Source organism: Leuciscus leuciscus (genome assembly GCF_965113295.1).
Source record: "Leuciscus leuciscus genome assembly, chromosome: 11".
NCBI lineage: Eukaryota > Metazoa > Chordata > Actinopteri > Cypriniformes > Leuciscidae > Leuciscus > Leuciscus leuciscus.
The window spans coordinates 22763904-22781254 of NC_138735.1; the positions used below are offsets into that span (position 1 = coordinate 22763904).

General features: G+C 37.4%; 1 protein-coding gene across 3 annotated transcripts in view; it reads left to right on the forward strand.

Annotated features, from left to right (window-relative positions):
* Positions 1 to 17351, forward strand: part of sh3kbp1 (SH3-domain kinase binding protein 1) — a 46166-nt gene that overhangs the window by 12420 nt on the left and 16395 nt on the right. For all 3 annotated transcript variants that reach the window (XM_082183350.1, XM_082183349.1, XM_082183351.1), the window contains exons 2-3: positions 183 to 340; positions 16673 to 16796. In XM_082183350.1, coding sequence (XP_082039476.1) covers positions 183 to 340; positions 16673 to 16796 — 282 coding nt within the window. The remainder of the gene's footprint in view (positions 1 to 182; positions 341 to 16672; positions 16797 to 17351) is intronic.

A 17351-nucleotide genomic window follows, 5' to 3' on the forward strand; every position in this document is an offset into this window, starting at 1 on the left:
ATGATTAAAATTACATATTGATACTTTGAGAAATATATATGGATCTCCTGTAGGTTGAGTTTTATTTTTCACTGAATGGAGAAAGTCTGTCTACGTAAGTCTCGTACAGTAATACTGTATATCCTGCTTCCTGTGTGTAACTATGAGTGCTAAATCTCTCTGTTTGCTTTCCTCTCTCTCAGTGGAAGCCATTGTGGAGTTTGATTACCAGGCCCAGCATGATGACGAGTTGACCATAGCTGTCGGTTGCATCATCAGTAACATCAGGAAGGATGAGGGGGGCTGGTGGGAGGGAGAGTTGGACGGTCGGAGAGGGCTCTTCCCCGACAACTTTGTCAGGGTAAGTGCTGAACTCAGTGTTTGCACTTTTGACCTTTCACTGTCTCACCACATTTTCCGTAATTTAGCATGACCAAACTATTAACATGTAATGCGTGTGTTTGGGCAGAGTGATATAGCAAAAATAATTATCTTGAACGTTTTTCACACTTTTGACAAAAACCAATACATATCTCGATATACATATATGTGCTCTGGAAAGGTTTATTTCAGTGCAACCATTTTTCAAACAAACACCAATTGCAACCAAATACACTACTGTGTTTACACAACTGATGCAAAAAATTTGTCATCATGTCAAGCATGTATAACAAAATAAATCAATAAATTGCATCACTTTTTCTGGGTTTTCTCGGCAGTGTTTTAACATAAGAATCTCCAAGCATTCTCAAAATCAGTTTTCTTCAAAATCTGAAAGGTTTTCTATCAAATGAGACCATGTGCTTGATGATACCTTTATTTTTGTAGAGTTATAAGCCATTACTTTTAAGTAGACCACTTAGATGTGAAATCAAATCATTAAAAATGTCTTCAGGGTATCCTGATTGGAGCATCCTTAGCACATTTAATGAATATATGTTATATATCACCCAGCACTAGTGTGTGTTCACAAGTGTGTATGTTTGTGTTAAACTGAACTTAGCAGACAACCAATGCTGACCATCAGGATGGTGAGGTTGTTAGTGTCTGTGTGTGTGTGTGCTACCTGGAAGAGTATTGGTCAAACTGAGCAGCACTGGAGACGAATAGGATGCTAGTGTTGATTTGGAGAGACAGAGAGAGCATCTCTGTGACTTGTGCGCACTTTCTCTCTTCTCTCTCTCTCTCTCTCTCTCTCTCTCTCTCTCTCTCTCTCTCTCTCTCTCTCTCTCTCTCTCTCTATCTCTCTCCTTCTCTCCACTGACATCAATACATCAGGGGCGTATTGCAGCGGGAAACCTGTGAACTCCACTAGCAGGTTGTCATGAGCTCAGGTGTGAGAGTCCATGAGAGCTTGTTAGCTTAGTAGCACTACATACCTGTTAACTCCATTTCACAAGGCGTGAAATGAGGCTTGAGGTATTTTCATAGTACAGTTCTTATTGTACGTTGGTTCTGTTAATTCCTTACTGTAAACAGACTACTTTTCAACAAGTAATACCACAGATGTCGGTGTGAACATTAGTGTAAATCATGTGGTTGGTAGAAATGTTAACAGTGTTAACAGTTTTTTTTTAAAATGTTTATGCAGGTTAGTTTTTTTTAACCCTGTTGCAAGATGCAGAGTTTTCTTCTTTTAGTCTTTATTTGTTCATATGATATGCACATGTAAATGAAAACGCGGGAAGTTTTACTCTAATCAAAGTTGGCAAGGAAGGAACTTCATCAAAAAACATCATTGAATTACTTCTAAGTTTTTTTCTGTGAAATCTCACTCAAGTCTTTGAGTCATTTGAAGTCTGAATCAAGTCAGTTCTTTATGAGTCTAAATTTAGTCTCCAATCACAATTCCTTATGCAAAAATATGTTTAATCGATGATACAAATGAATCGTTAAATCCAAGTTTTAAATTAATGAATTGAGCTTAAAAACTCAAACAACATATTTGCTACTTTTCTGTTGTATGAAAAGAAAAGATTGCAAAGTAGTTAAAAAAAGAAACTAAAGCTTTAGGAAACTAAATGGCCAAAAAAAAGCACTTTACAATATCCATAATGTCTTCTTTTAGTGTTTGTTTATTTGTTCGTTTTGATATGCTCATGTAAATGAAAGCATTGGAAGTTTTACGTAAATCAAATTTGGCAAGGAAAGAACCTTGTTTTAAAAAAGCACTATACTACTTTAGGAAAGTTTTTTTTTTTTTTTTGTCTGTCCTCAAAGACTTGTTGTTGGAGTCTTGAGTCATTTTATACATGATTCATCTAAATTCATAGTCTTGAATTGAGACTCTATTTTTTTTTTAAATGTTTTATATTGATTAAAAAGCACAAGATACTGTAGATTAGTTTTATTCAGATCCCACAACCTTTAGCTTGTCTGTACTTTAGGACTATAAACTATGCAGTTTATGCAGTGAGACTGCAGCTTTGTGAGGTCACTTCCTCTTCTATGGTTAGAGGGAAGTATAGACTTCCTCTGATGGCACTGGGGAGGGTAGGTGCAGTGAGACGCGAGAAAGTCTACGGGTGCAATTTAAACACACTTTTCTCAGCTTGAGCATGACCAATGGGCGTATCAGACAGACAAGCAGTCTCTCTAAAGACACTAAAACAATCATCATAGAAGTCATTCCTAAAAGACAAAAAGATTCTCTTCACACACTGGAAGCTGATTATATAAATTATGCAGAGATGGTTCACCCAAAAAGGAAAACTTACCCTCAAGTCTTTCTAAATTTGTCTTTCTTCCTTTTGTGGAACACAGAAAAAAAAATTTTTGTCCAGTGTTGCATTGACTTTCAGTATATAGACAAAAACAGTTACAAAATTCTTTAAAATATATTTTATGTTTCAATGAATAACGTTATACAGGTTTAAGGTAGCACATTTTTTACTACTAAAATGCCCAAATGTACTTCACATTTAAGATAATTTTCATGTGATTTTGTTGTGTATTTAATTTATAAGATTAATGTTACTCTCAATTAATCTGCCTGCTAGCTTTTATTTATTACTATCACATTGCATCACATATGTTAGCTAAGCTTGTTTACTGTATGTATTGTATTCTCTTAGCATGCTAAAATAGAGCTTGCCAAATAAATGGCCATTTAAATAAGCTAGAGTGAAATTTCCATTCTCAGAATGGTTTGCATAGTGACCATACACCCACATATGGATGATCAACTGTATCTACACGTCACATCCAAGCCCATTTTCAGAACAAAAACACTAACTCAAACAGCAGATCTTGGCTGCAGTGGAGTGTTTCAGAAGCGATTCATGGTGCCTTCATACTAAAGCAGGGCCAGTTTTGTTATGTTCTCTCTGTGGGTTTGGATTGTGCTGAGTTGGGGTATCAGTAAAAATGGTGTGGGAGTCAGATTTCCACCTGAACAGCTCAGAGCACACGCACATCATACGGCTCACAGTGGTCTTGAAGCAGCTGAGCGAGGTTGGAACATTTGCACTTATTTGTGTCTACGCTAACTTAATTCATCCACCGTGTTCAGAGTTCAGCACCTTGACAACCTTACATTTTTTTTGCAAAAGCAAGATGACTCAACATGCTGTTTTTTTTTAGGCTCTTTCTTGAGGACTGTTTTATTGCTCAAAGGTTCCTCTTCCGGCCTGTTTACATTAATGATTGCTATCCGATCTATTTTTGACCTCATACATATGTTTCAAAAAATATATATAAATCCTATCTCCAATTTAACGCACTTTATGCAAACATTCCAGAGTTTGTTCCATGATGGCGCTAATCCCAGGCAGCGATATTTTCTGTTGTACATTTTCTTCACCTCATATGACAGTTGCTTTTTAGTTCAAGATGGATGGCAATCTGGAGGGCTTTTGCACTAGCTATCTGATTATTTAAAACACATTGTGTGAGCAAGTCATCTTTAATATTTTCTTTAATATCTCAGGAGGATAGCAAATTTAAATGTTTGGGGTCTGTGAGATTTTTTTAATTGTTTTTAAAAGAAAAAGTCTCTTATGCTCACAAAGGCTACATTTATTTGATCAGAAATACGGTAAAAACAGTAATATTGTGAAATATTATTATCATTTAAAATAACTGTTTTCTATTTTAATATATTTTAAAATATAGTTTTTTCCTGTGATGGTAAAGTAGAATTTTCAGCATCATTGAATAGAACAGCATTTATATATATATATATATATATATATATATATATATATATATATATATATATATATATATATATATATATATATAATATGTGTGTGTATGTGTATATATATATATATATATATATTAATATATAAATATAATGTGTGTATGTATATGTGTATATACAGTGGGTACGGAAAGTATTCAGACCCCCTTACATTTTTCACTCTTTGTTATATTGCAGCCATTTGCTAAAATCATTTAAGTTCATTTTTTTTTCTCATTATTGTACACACAGCACCCCATATTGACAGAAAAACACAGAATTGTTGACATTTTTTGCACATTTATTAAAAAAGAAAAACTGAAATATCACATGGTCCTAAGTATTCAGACCCTTTGCTGTGACACTCATATATTTAACTCAGGTGCTGTCCATTTCTTCTGATCATCCTTGAGATGGTTCTACACCTTCATTTGAGTCCAGCTGTGTTTGATTATACTGATTGAACTTGATTAGGAAAGCCACACACCTGTCTATATAAGACATTACAGCTCACAGTGCATGTCAGAGCAAATGAGAATCGTGAGGTCAAAGGAACTGCCTGAAGAGCTCAGAGACAGAATTGTGGCAAGGCACAGATCTGGCCAAGGTTACAAAACAAATTCTGCTGCACTTAAGGTTCCTAAGAGCACAGTGGCCTCCATAATCCTTAAATGGAAGACGTTTGGGACGACCAGAACCCTTCCTAGAGCTGGCCGTCCGGCCAAACTGAGCTATCGGGGGAGAAGAGCCTTGGTGAGAGAGGTAAAGAAGAACCCAAAGATCACTGTGGCTGAGCTCCAGAGATGCAGTCAGGAGATGGGAGAAAGTTGTAGTAAGTCAACCATCACTGCAGCCATCCACCAGTCGGGGCTTTATGGCAGAGTGGCCCGACGATAGCCTCTCCTCAGTGCAAGACACATGAAAGCACACCTGAAGGACTCCAAGATGGTGATAAATAAGATTCTCTGGTGTGATGAGACCAAGATATAACTTTTTGGCCTTAATTCTAAGCGGTATGTGTGGAGAAAACCAGGCACTGCTCATCACCTGTCCAATTCAGTCTCAACAGTGAAGCATGGTGGTGGCAGCATCATGCTGTGGGGGTGTTTTTCAGCTGCAGGGACAGGACGACTGGTTGCAATCAAGGGAAAACCTTCTCCAGAGTGCTCTGGACCTCAGACTGGGCCGAAGGTTCACCTTCCAACAAGACAATGACCCTAAGCACACAGCTAAAATAACGAAGGAGTGGCTTCACAACAACTCCGTGACTGTTCTTGAATGGCCCAGCCAGAGCCCTGACTTAAACCCAATTGAGCATCTCTGGAGAGACCTGAAAATGGCTGTCCACCAACGTTTACCATCCAACCTGACATGACTGGAGAGGATCTGCAAGGAGGAATGGCAGAGGATACCCAAATCCAGGTGTGAAAAACTTGTTGCATCTTTCCCAAAAAGACTCATGGCTGTATTCGATCAAAAGGGTGCTTCTACTAAATACTGAGCAAAGGGTCTGAATACTTAGGACCATGTGATATTTCAGTTTTTCTTTTTTAATAAATGTGCAAAAATGTCAACAATTCTGTGTTTTTCTGTCAATATGGGGTGCTGTGTGTACCATAATGAGGGGAAAAAATTAACTTAAATGATTTTAGCAAATGGCTGCAATATAACAAAGAGTGAAAAATTTAAGGGGGTCTGAATACTTTCCGTACCCGTAATAATATATATTTTTTTATTTTTTTATTTTTTTTGTGGAAACATAAGACTTCACTTAATCTACTTGAGAAGATAATTTCAGAATAATTCATATTAAAATCAAATGTAACAATTTATGTCGTCAGGTAAATGTATCATGCCAATTTCATAATAAATTCAAAGATAATCAATACAATAACATCAAATGCTCAGAGATAAAGAGTAAAAGATGTAGGTTAAACCCGACATTTTGAAAAATACATAATTTTGAAGTCTTTGAGATCCTTCAACATTATGTGCTGATCTGAGTTACAGAATCGCCCTGAGCCTCTTGTTGCATTTCTTTATATAGACAGAAACTTCTTTCACATGGAAACATTTGCTAACAATAGGAATTTGCATTCAGAGTTTACACCTTTTGGGAGCAGAATGCCATTTGCCTGGAAGACACACCCTCCTCTGTGTGCAAGTTGTCTCTAAACTCGTAAGAACTTTATTACCTTTTGGTTTACTTCTTTGGGAATGAGACATTTGTACCAGTCGCACTGAGACATTTCAAATTATACCAAAAATGTATAATACTGTATGATAATTTCACATTAAAACATATAGATTTTTGGGTGAATTTTCTTCCAGTTTTTCCAGTCTTTCATATATACTGTATATATATTATTTTATTTTTGTCAGGAGAAAAATCTGAGAAACAAGAAACTCGATTCCCTTTATTTAATCTTCCAGGAGAAACAATTGAGCATCTCTGTAATGACTTTTCTTCCCAGAGGGTTTGTGAGAAAGTGAGCGTGAACATTCAGACACTCATTGTGTGTCAGGAAATAAGCATCTGAAAAATGTGTTGAATTTTGTCTAGCTTCATTCCCAGACACCCTGTTTACTTGAGAAGTTCATAATCTTACGTAATCTCTTATCAGAGCATTAGATGGTCATCTTTGGGCAAAAATGCAGTTGAGCAGCTGTGACTTAAGAACCAGACTTTTGAAAACAAAGTGCAGTTCTTAGCTCTTGGGCATCTCATGTACATTAGTTAATTTAGTGTTTTTATTTGGTTTAAATTAGGGCTGGACCCGAATATTCGAATATTCGTTCGGTGGGTTGGTATTCGATGTAAAAATTTGACATTAGAATATTAGTTTTTTTTTGCACACCTGGGATCCCCCGCGAAACGGTTCTCATTCGCGCTTGAATAAGGCCGGCGACACACTGGCTGCATGGCGTGAGCGTCTCAGCTGCGTGGCGTGTCCGTTTTTATTTCGGCTCCCATGTTAACAGGTTGGAGTTTGCACACTGCTTGGGGAGACACGCGTCTCAGGCGCGGCTCGAGCCACGCGGAAAACGCGTGCATGCTAGAAATAGAACCAACGCTATAGTGTTCCAGCAACGCAGAACAGCGGAGTTTGTATGGACCAAAGTGCATGTCTGAGCTTGTGTTTTGGGTTAAGCTGCGTTGCTTTGACATTGTGGAAAATAGAATAATAGAAACAAAATGCATTAGCCTTTTTACCCATTATTATCACTCTAAATTAATCTCGTTTTTAATTTAACTTAATTTAGTTTTTTCTTTATTTAAATTTCGTTTTTTCTTTATTTAAATTTAGTTTTTCTTTATTTAAATCTACCCTTTACTGTGTCAGTAATTTGTTAGTCAGAAAAATATTAGACTACCTTAAAATTATTGTTTAATTTAACAGACCTGTGTGTGTGCGTTTTATATCACTAGTGCAGTGTCCGTTCTCGGAGCATATAAGCCCTGCCCGCGTGAGGTGCGCCACTTCCCGCTCGCGCTGTTCTGTAGTTTACTAAAAGTTTATTAATTCTGAATGTGTCACGTCTCGCGTGTCCATCTATATTGCACCAAATGCTGCACTTGTGAAGTCGATTGGATGGACGGTTCTCGAAATAATAAAAATGCCGTTTTACCCGACATACAGACACATAGATTCCTGCCTTTATTAGAGAGAAGAATATGTTCAGCACCCTCTCTCCGAAGCTTCGAATATTCGATGTTCATTACTACCGAAGTTTCGAAGCTCAAAAAATGGTATTCGGACCAGCCCTAGTTTAAATGTCTATTTGTTTTAGGCTGTGCTTTAAAAGGAATCCTTTTAGTTTCGTTTTAACCTGTTTACTTTTAGTTTGTTTTTGAACTTCTCTTTCAGTTTCAGCATGCTAAATCATAGTGTGCTAAAACCCTCTCAGATAAGTTATGTCTCCAAAGCACGCTAAACGTTCAACTCAACCACGCTTAATCAACAACTTAACTAGTCAAAGACAAGCAGTGGACCATCTGACTCATTCTCGTGTGATCTATAAGTGGAAGTGTGCATTTATCTTTAAGAGAAAGAGACACAAGAAAGCATGTTGGCATCTACAGGTGTTTCCTGTTTGAGGTCTGCCACAAGTAAATCTCACCCTTATCCTGTTTGTCTGTCGATTTGTGCTCTACCATGATCTGCTGAGCCGCCACATGCTATACAGGGAGGTTATGATAATGAGTGATGATAAATAACAGTTGCAAGCACACCAGTGGGCCGGTCAGTTCTTGTACGGGGGGGGCTTCCTTTCTGGCAGATTGGTTCAGTCACTCGTTTATCCCAGCTTCCTGTTTTGGTGATGTGATAATGGGCCGATAATTTAGCCTCTTGTGATTAAATGAGCGATGTAATTTTGAATAGACAGGCATCACAAGCGCTCAATGATGGACTCCTGCCATCCTGCTTTTCTTTCTCTCTCTTTTTTTTTCTTTCTCTGATTCAATTCGACACAGCTGGTAAGGATTGTTTCAGTATCACGTTTTTAATTAAGATCAGATAATCTGCTATTCTCTGAATTGAAATAAGGAGATTATGTTCTGTCATAAATTACTTTTTAACCTTTCATTTTCCTATCTCACTTTTGCCCTCTCCTTCTGGGTTGTTATATTACTAGATTTTATTTTTATTTCATTTTATATTTGGGATTTCATCATATTGCATAAATGGCATAAATAGTGCTTGTTGAACATATAGTTTTTTGTTCATGCATTTAAAAAAAAATTGTGTTTTGTTTTAATCAACTAGGGGTTTGAACAAGGGTAACGTTAATATATATTAACGTTTAGCATTCATTTGTAACTGCCATTAGTCCAGCATCTCCAGAACATTTATGATTCAGCAGAACAGGCTCAATCTGCTCAGATATTGTGTCAGATGGCCCACAACGCAGAACAACTAATCACTGGATTTGCCAAACTTTGCATGATTCATGGCATTGAGTATTTGGAATATATTCAAGAGGATGAGCTAAATGAGTCTCTTAATTTCTATGCTGTTGTCTTTGCAACTTTTCACAAAGACAGTTGGCATTATTTATTGTTAATATTATTGTAGCATTATTCATTTCAAAGTTACGTATCCTCACTGTCCCATTGGAAGGTTACCAGATAGATAGATAGATAGATAGATAGATGGATGGATCTTCATTATCTCCGTAGAGGTGCTTTACATTTTACTTGGTGCCTGAGCTGTCTAAACTAAATCCTTCAAAATCATGTGTATGTGTCTACATGCATGTGCATATTTTTTTTTTAATGTGTGATTGTCATTTCTACCTATCTGTACTTTTGTATGAGTGTGTCTCAGCGTGGGTCTCTGTTCTCGCTCCACTGCACTTATAATCCATTGGGGGCAGCAGCTCATGAAACTGTGTCACAGCCAATGAAGCGTTTCACCCTGAAACGTTGAATTCTGTATCCCGGCATCCTGAAGCACTTGCTGATGTAACTGGTTTGTATAGCATTTAACCTCTTAAAATAAGAGGGAGGTTTAGGTGGTGTGCTGGATTGTGGAATTTTACGTCATTCATTGTTCTTGTTCCATTCTTCTATTCTAGTCAGAATTGCACTTCACTGCAGTCTTGTCATGATACTAACGAATTCCAACCCACCATACTGGTTGCTAGGGACTTTTCGGTCACATTATTTTGGGGGAAATTTCGCAGGCAAAAAAGATCCATTGTCTCTAGTCAGTAGTTCAGCAATGTATGCAGCACAGCTCGCACAGAAGTCACTTTCAAACCAAGCAACTTTTTTTTGATCAACATAGGAAATTTAACCTATTGTGTCTTATTGAACCTATTGTGAAATCTGTGCTGGGAAATCTTTCACCCTCACATGAAAGTCCTGTCTGCATGTATGCCTATTGAAATGATATCGGGATTTCACCTATGAACATTTGCCGAACGTTGGTAAATGTCCCTTATGTATACCTATATTCTGAATAGAACGGAATAGAAAAGAAAATGGAGCATCAAAAGCAGTTGAGCCAACAATTAGTAAACAATTTTTTCAAGAGGATTATACACTGCCAACTGTCTAACAGTTAAAGTATAGCACACTGTTAGCATGCTAACTAAATCAACTAAAACAAGTCAACCATCTTGGCCTTGACCTTGTTATTTATATGTGAAGTGTCTGTATCTTTAAAGATCCAAGTATTGGATCAATTTACCTGTACCTATATAAGACTGCACATTGTATCTGCAAGTTAGCTTGCTAGCTGCTAACTTGCTACATTAGCTGAAATATACATTTGACCCTTTCCTAATGCCGCAGTTTATGTGGACGTGATCTTGCATCTTTTTATTGCTGCTGTTGAATCTTCATGTTCCCTTTTTGCCAAGCCCAGGGCGCAAGTCATTTAAACATGTTAGATGCTTCAATTTAACATCAATCTAAAGTACTTTTTTTTTAAAGTACAGTATCTGACCCTATTGTTGTTGCTACTTATGTATTCTCTGTGTTGTTCAAACCTGCGCAAATAACAGACTTTATGGAATAAACATTGTTAAAACAGCTGTTTAGACATTTTTTGGTGGTGCACGGGAGACATTTCCATTATTCACCTCCTCTGTCTTCCAACGTGAAATTAGCTTTTATGGGAATAAATACATTTTTGTACATCGTGCAGCCTGGTTCTCAGCATGAGTAGGCCCGTGGCATTGATCAAAGAGCAGCGCTAGCTTACCAAGGTCATCTACACTGTTGTGTATGAGAGAGCCTGTCATTCCCCGAAGCACATGATGACTTTTTTTCCCTCCTCCCTGTGTAGTGGAAGACCAAGGAATGATGGGACGCTGTTGAAACCAGCTACCATTGACCATCTGGAGAAGACCAATGAGCGGGGGGGGAGGGAGGAATGTAGATCACACACACACACACACACACACACACACACACACACACACACACACACACACACACACACACACACACACACACACACACACACACACACACACACACACACACACACACACACACTTTCAGAGCTCTGTTAATGCTCTTGCGAACAGGAAGTTAGTGAAAGGGAGTCTCGTGACACCCCCGAGTATGAGGTCAGTGTGTGTGTGTGTGTGTCAGTGTATTAAAAGAATAACCATGTTTGAGATTCATACACAAATAGTCAGTCAGTATGTGGTGGAAGTTGAATTCTTTGTGGCCTGAAGTATGGAAGTATGTGAACGCCCCCTTCTAATCTGTTCCTTTGATAAACCCAGACTCTCTCTGTCAGGTGAGTCTGATTAGGCATCTGCTGTTCCCACGATGCATTGCAAAACTGCTGTTTCTGCTGGCAAGTTTATTTTTACAGCCTAAAAGGAAAAGGTTTCGTCTTGTCTGGTCTGTATGTCTGTGTTTGTGCGTACAGTATCGTTTGACGGAGCGCACTGCAGAAGTTTGCAACTACAGACTGTGGTTTGACTAGCTCAGTTGAAGCCTTTGAGTTTGGCAGGAAGTGTATATTAAAAATGAGCCTTGCAGCTGCGTGCCGTAAAGCGAGATGAGCGAAAAACGAGTTGTGATTTTCCCCTCTACAAACCATCACAGTTACCATCTTAAATGGTTACCATTTACCAAAATGTCATCATCTTGTTTTATGTGCAAAATTACATATTTTTTTTTATAGTGCATAGAAAGTTTTAACTAAACATGAATATGGTTTTAATATAGCTATCCAAAGGTATCCTTGAGCAAAAACACAGCTTGTTAGCATGTTAGTGATGTGTTAAACTATGTATTTTCAAAAATCAACAAGTTAGTGGATTGCCTTAACGACCAGTCGATTAATCTATCTTTAGGAGGCCTTGTGTAACAAGCTAGTTTGAGGTCACTTGACCCTGATCAAACAGGTTTCTTTGCATTCAGATTTCACACAATAGAGCAACGCAACACTTACTTGACCAGAACCCTCAAAAAACAGCACGAGATGTGATGCAGTGGCCAAAGATTTGTTTGCATGTGTTTGGCTGCATCGGCAGTGCATTAAAGAGGATGAATTTAAGTATACAACTTTCCAAGATCATGTACATTTGCACAAGTGTGTGTGTGTGTGTGTGTGTGTGTGTGTGCGTGGCTACACGAGTCGAGTGTGTGGGTGTTTGAGTGTGTGTTAGCGTTATTGTAACTTAAGTACACTTGACAGTTTCATGCGCTTTTAGTATTTACAAGTGTTTGTTCTGAATGGTCCTGTCGTCTGCTGTGTTCAGACTTAAGTTGTGTATCGATGTTTTTTACATTCAGGAAGTGTACTTTCTTGGAGCAGATAAAATAAAAAGGGAGTTCGTATATCTGACTGCTTGTATTCATTGACAAAAATGTAGGCATGTGCAGTAATATTGAAAAGTGAGGATGCAGCGCATCGTGATATCGAATCGAATCGTTGACATGATAATCGTAATCTAATTGAATCGTGAGACCAGTGACGATTCACAGCCCTAGCTGTAACATGAAATAACAATGAACAATATTTTACATCATTTAGCAGCAGAGTTTCATGTTACATTGTGTTAAATTCTACTGTTTTTTAAAGAAGTCTCACAAAGGCTGTATCTATTTATAGTAAAATATAGTAAAATATAGTAAAAACAGTAATATTGTAAAATATTATTACAATTCAAAATAACTGTTTTAATATATTTTAAAATGTAATTTATACCTTTTATACACTTACGATGCATAATACACTAACTAAAATTAATAAATTCAATCTTTTTTTTTTTTCGTTTTACCAAAATAATCTAGACAAACTTTTTTGGGTGACTAGTCGGCCATTGTGACCCATTCCTAATGTGTTTATGGGTCTGCATGATCCTCCCTATTCTTCTTGCTCAAGTTTCAGTGTTTGACCTACTATGTGATCTCCAGCTGTACTTCGGCCCCTAGGGGCCTGGCTTTAATAAGTTACCATGGAAGCGACACCATAAGGTATGCAGGTAGTCCATTACACATATGCCATACCATCCATGCTTTTATCATTTTGGATCGAGCTGCATCTACATTGTAATAACTTGTTTACCACTCTCTAACCAAAACCAAGTGTGGTATTGGTTAGAATCAGGTCAACCTATTTGGGGAGAAGCTCCAACAGCCACAAAAAAACAGTTTCTATCCCGAAATGCATTTCTGTTTTAATGATGATTGTACTTTAACACTTAACAGTACTTGTAGCAACACTCGCTTTGCTTCTGAACACTGTGACGTATTCAGATGTTTTCAGAGTTCATCAGCTCCATGCTGATGGCTGGCACCGGCTGATCCGATTCGAACAGTAGGACTTTGTGAGATGTGGAGTTTGGAGAAGACCCATCAATCAATGAGCTCGCCTGTCTGCAGTGCTATCACAGTGACTGAGAGAACTTAGCACACTAACAGTATAGTTAATGCTAGGGCTACAACCCAATGCTAACAGGGCAGAATAAAATCTATATCGTGTATACTAAACATCTGTGTTCAAGTATAGCTTAAAATATAGTGATAGAATATAAGCAAGTTAATATAAAAAGTTGTTAATGCCTACATTTGATGTCCAAAGATATTGTTATGATGAATGATTGCATTCAGTTTCTTTGTTGTGCTCCATTTGATTGACATGCACGCATACACAAATATTTACATTTTTATAGTCCAGCTAAACTCACACCAAACCAGCACTAATCATCATAAACCAGTCTGAACTAGCATGAAATCCTTCTGGTCTTTTCAGCAGGACGGTTGCAGTGTGTTCTTCTCATCATAAATAACTTGATAAGGCAGTTATGGCAGAGTGAATGGAATTTTGTTTTCAGGGTTTTTTCTTGGAAAGAATGTTTCTGGTATACACACAGATGTGTCTACACACACACACACACACACACACACACACACAATACGGACATTTACAGGATCCAGTGTGATGTGCTGCTCAAGGTCAACTCTTATTTGCTGTTGAGGGCTCTGTCCTTTCGATCCGACTGGTTATCTCCTGACTTTTCAGCAAATGTGTGTGTGTGTGTGTGTGTGTGTGTGTGTGTGTGTGTGTGTGTGTGTGTGTGTGTGTGTGTGTGTGTGTGTGTGTGTGTGTGTGTGTGTGTGTACGTACGTGTACATATTCTTTTTAGCTCTCATAGCATTCTGTCTTACCTATATTCCTCATATTTCTAGGGAAAAATGTAAAGCTTTTACCAATACATCACATGCATTTAAAATGTCCATTCTTTCTCTTTCATGAAAACAGACCAAAAATATTGATTCCATTCTATTTTAAGCGTCATATTTGTGGGCAACATCTAATGTAAAAGGAGTATATTTGCATAAACATTGCAAAAATATCAGCTGGATTTCATATGGGAACATTTTAAAAAGATATAAATTGACATCAAAATTGTGTGATATCAGGAAAATCTTCTTGTCTGTGCGCATGTGAGTGGTCTGCTGAGCGGATGTTAAATGCATGATTCTTATGGTTGGATATCTCTTATACAGCATTTTCTCGGATGCCTTCTCGTTTCACGCCTAGACTACTCACCGCTCTCTCTCCATCTCATTCTCACGCAATCATGCAATCGATATAAAGAAAGCTAACTACTAACCTTATTTCATTCCCTGGCTGATAACTTTTAAATGTAATATTTCTGCAAATTATTCAGAAAATAAAATCGCATTTTCCTTTGTGAGAGACACTTCCTGTTTGTGTATCATGATCAATTCTGATGCGTCTTCCCATTTTTTTTTTTTTTTTTTTTTTGCTTTTTAAAACACATCTATTAGTTTTGGGATTTTTTAAACATTAACTAGCTGAAAAATATAGCACCTTTTGCGTTTACTTGGAGTTAATGATGTTTTGAACTAATTTAGATGGGAGAGACTTTATTTTATTTTATTTTTGTTCTACTAATGAAGAGTTTAATGAGATCCATGAATGAAAGACCATGAATCCAGCCATCTATATGTGGTGTTGATACATCAACAGATATCAACAGATGTCTATATCTAAAAGTTGATCAAATTCAACAAAAATATTGATTATCCTTGGATATGTCCTGGCTATATATTATATTATATATTAGGCTATGTCCTGATATATCTTTTGATATGTTCTGGCTTAACCTTTTTGTTTCAGAAGGATATATGTCACCACAGCAAAAATAATTGCATATATTAAACCAATTTGGTCTTTAATAAGAGCCAGAGATATGTGTAGAGACATGAGTCAGATTTAAAAAATGTAAGATGTGCTCTTGAAAATATAGTTGAGATTAATGATGTTGTCCACCTGCAGAATGACAATTTGATGAAGTATACTATGAAGCATTCAGCGAGCAGATAGTCTGCTCTTATTGCTCTAAATAAATAACCATGTCAGAGTGAGCGAGAGAGTAAAACACGCAGAAAGAACTTGCAGCGAGAGCAGAGAAAGATAACATGCAGGAAATTGAGAAAGGATGACAGCTTTGTGAGCCAAGAGATGCTTGAGATCTTTCTCAGCAGTTCTCTTAACCTTTACACAGGCCATGAAGTCAGATACTTTACATTCACAATTCCTATGTGCAGAACGTTGCATTAAGCATCCTCCTTAATGCAACGGCTTTTTCAGACTACCTTTCTGTTAAACGCTGTGTGGAAGTGAAGAATTCAAGGCAGACACATATACCCCGGTATCCGACGAGTCTAAAATGTATGAGCTGTTTTAACTGAAAGCAACTTGCACCGATATATCTTAAAATATGTCAGTGCCATTTTTTTTGTCTCAAGATGCACACCAGTAATGTTTTTTTTTTTTCTAAAGCACATTTATAAAAGCTACTTAAATGTCCTAATTGACCTAAGGCCTAATCCTGGCTTAATCTAAACCCTGTCTGTGAAACCAGGCCATATTGTTATAAAATAATATGATTTCAATGCAATAATAATAACAACACAAATAATTATGATAAAATATTATAATATCCAGGTGAGCTTGATTCCAGAATATTATTATTATTATTATACATGTAATAAAACGAACACTTACAATTGTATTTAAAATATATACTAATATTTAACATTTATATTTTTTGTAATTTAATATCAGTAGTAATTCTACCTTGATCACCTAAATCATAGTTTAGTTTTACAAGTTTAATGTGAGCTTCACTGAACTAAATAGACAATTAAGTACTTAGTCACAATTATTTGAATTTTATAATTCATATAACCACATTTTCACAACATTGACAGCCCTAGTGGAGGGCGAGAGAAGTGCAGTACAGACAGAGCTGCTACTTCTGCTAACAGACGTACAGACAGATGGAGAAGTGTTTTAAAGCTGTGTGTGTGTGTTAGGGGTTGACTCTGAGTCACTCTACGGCCCATCCAGGAAATGAGCGCCGCTCTGCTGCACTGAAGCCTATCACCGCCTCTCTGTCTGCCTGTCTCTGTCTTGCACACTCATACACACACAGTGAATGAGAATGGACCAGTGCTCCCCCTATGGTTTCTCTGCATTAAATGGCCTTTTTCTATTTTAGGAGATAAAGAAAGACTCGAAAAAGGAGGTGAAGAAGGAGTCCAGTTTGGCCGGATCGAGATCAGACCTGTCCAATGGCAGCGCCAGCCCGAAATCAGAACCCATCCTCAGACCCGCTAAGAAAGGTAGCACATCTGATCTGAAAAGTAGACCAGTGCTTATTCAGCACAATACACCCACACATCCTCATGTCTCACAGGACAGGATTTGGGGGCTGGTTAAAGTTTCTGTGGATCAAAGATTCAATTAAACAGAGATCTGGCTCAGATTTGCTTCTCGCAGATGAAAAGAGAGACAGTTAAATATATAAAAAAGACTCTTATCCTTCTTAAATGTGTCAAGTCACCCATACGGGTCCAGAATCTGTCCATCAGACCAGTTGTAGTGTGTGTGTGTGTGTGTGTGTGTGTGTTTGATAGGGCCTTTGAGTACAGTATTACCCTCCTCAGACCAGAAACCATTTACTCCTACCACTTCCTGTGTGTGCGTGTGACGGTACACAATTATACATTAATAAATCACCTTTACACAGACACAATTACATAAACATCACATATAGTCTTAAGTGGGCCACTATGAATCCTCTCAGTGGTCAGAGGTCAGTTTGGCCAAATTAGTTGCCTATGTTTCCATTTTAATTTAGTACAAAATAGTACACTTTCTGTTATTTACTTAAGTAA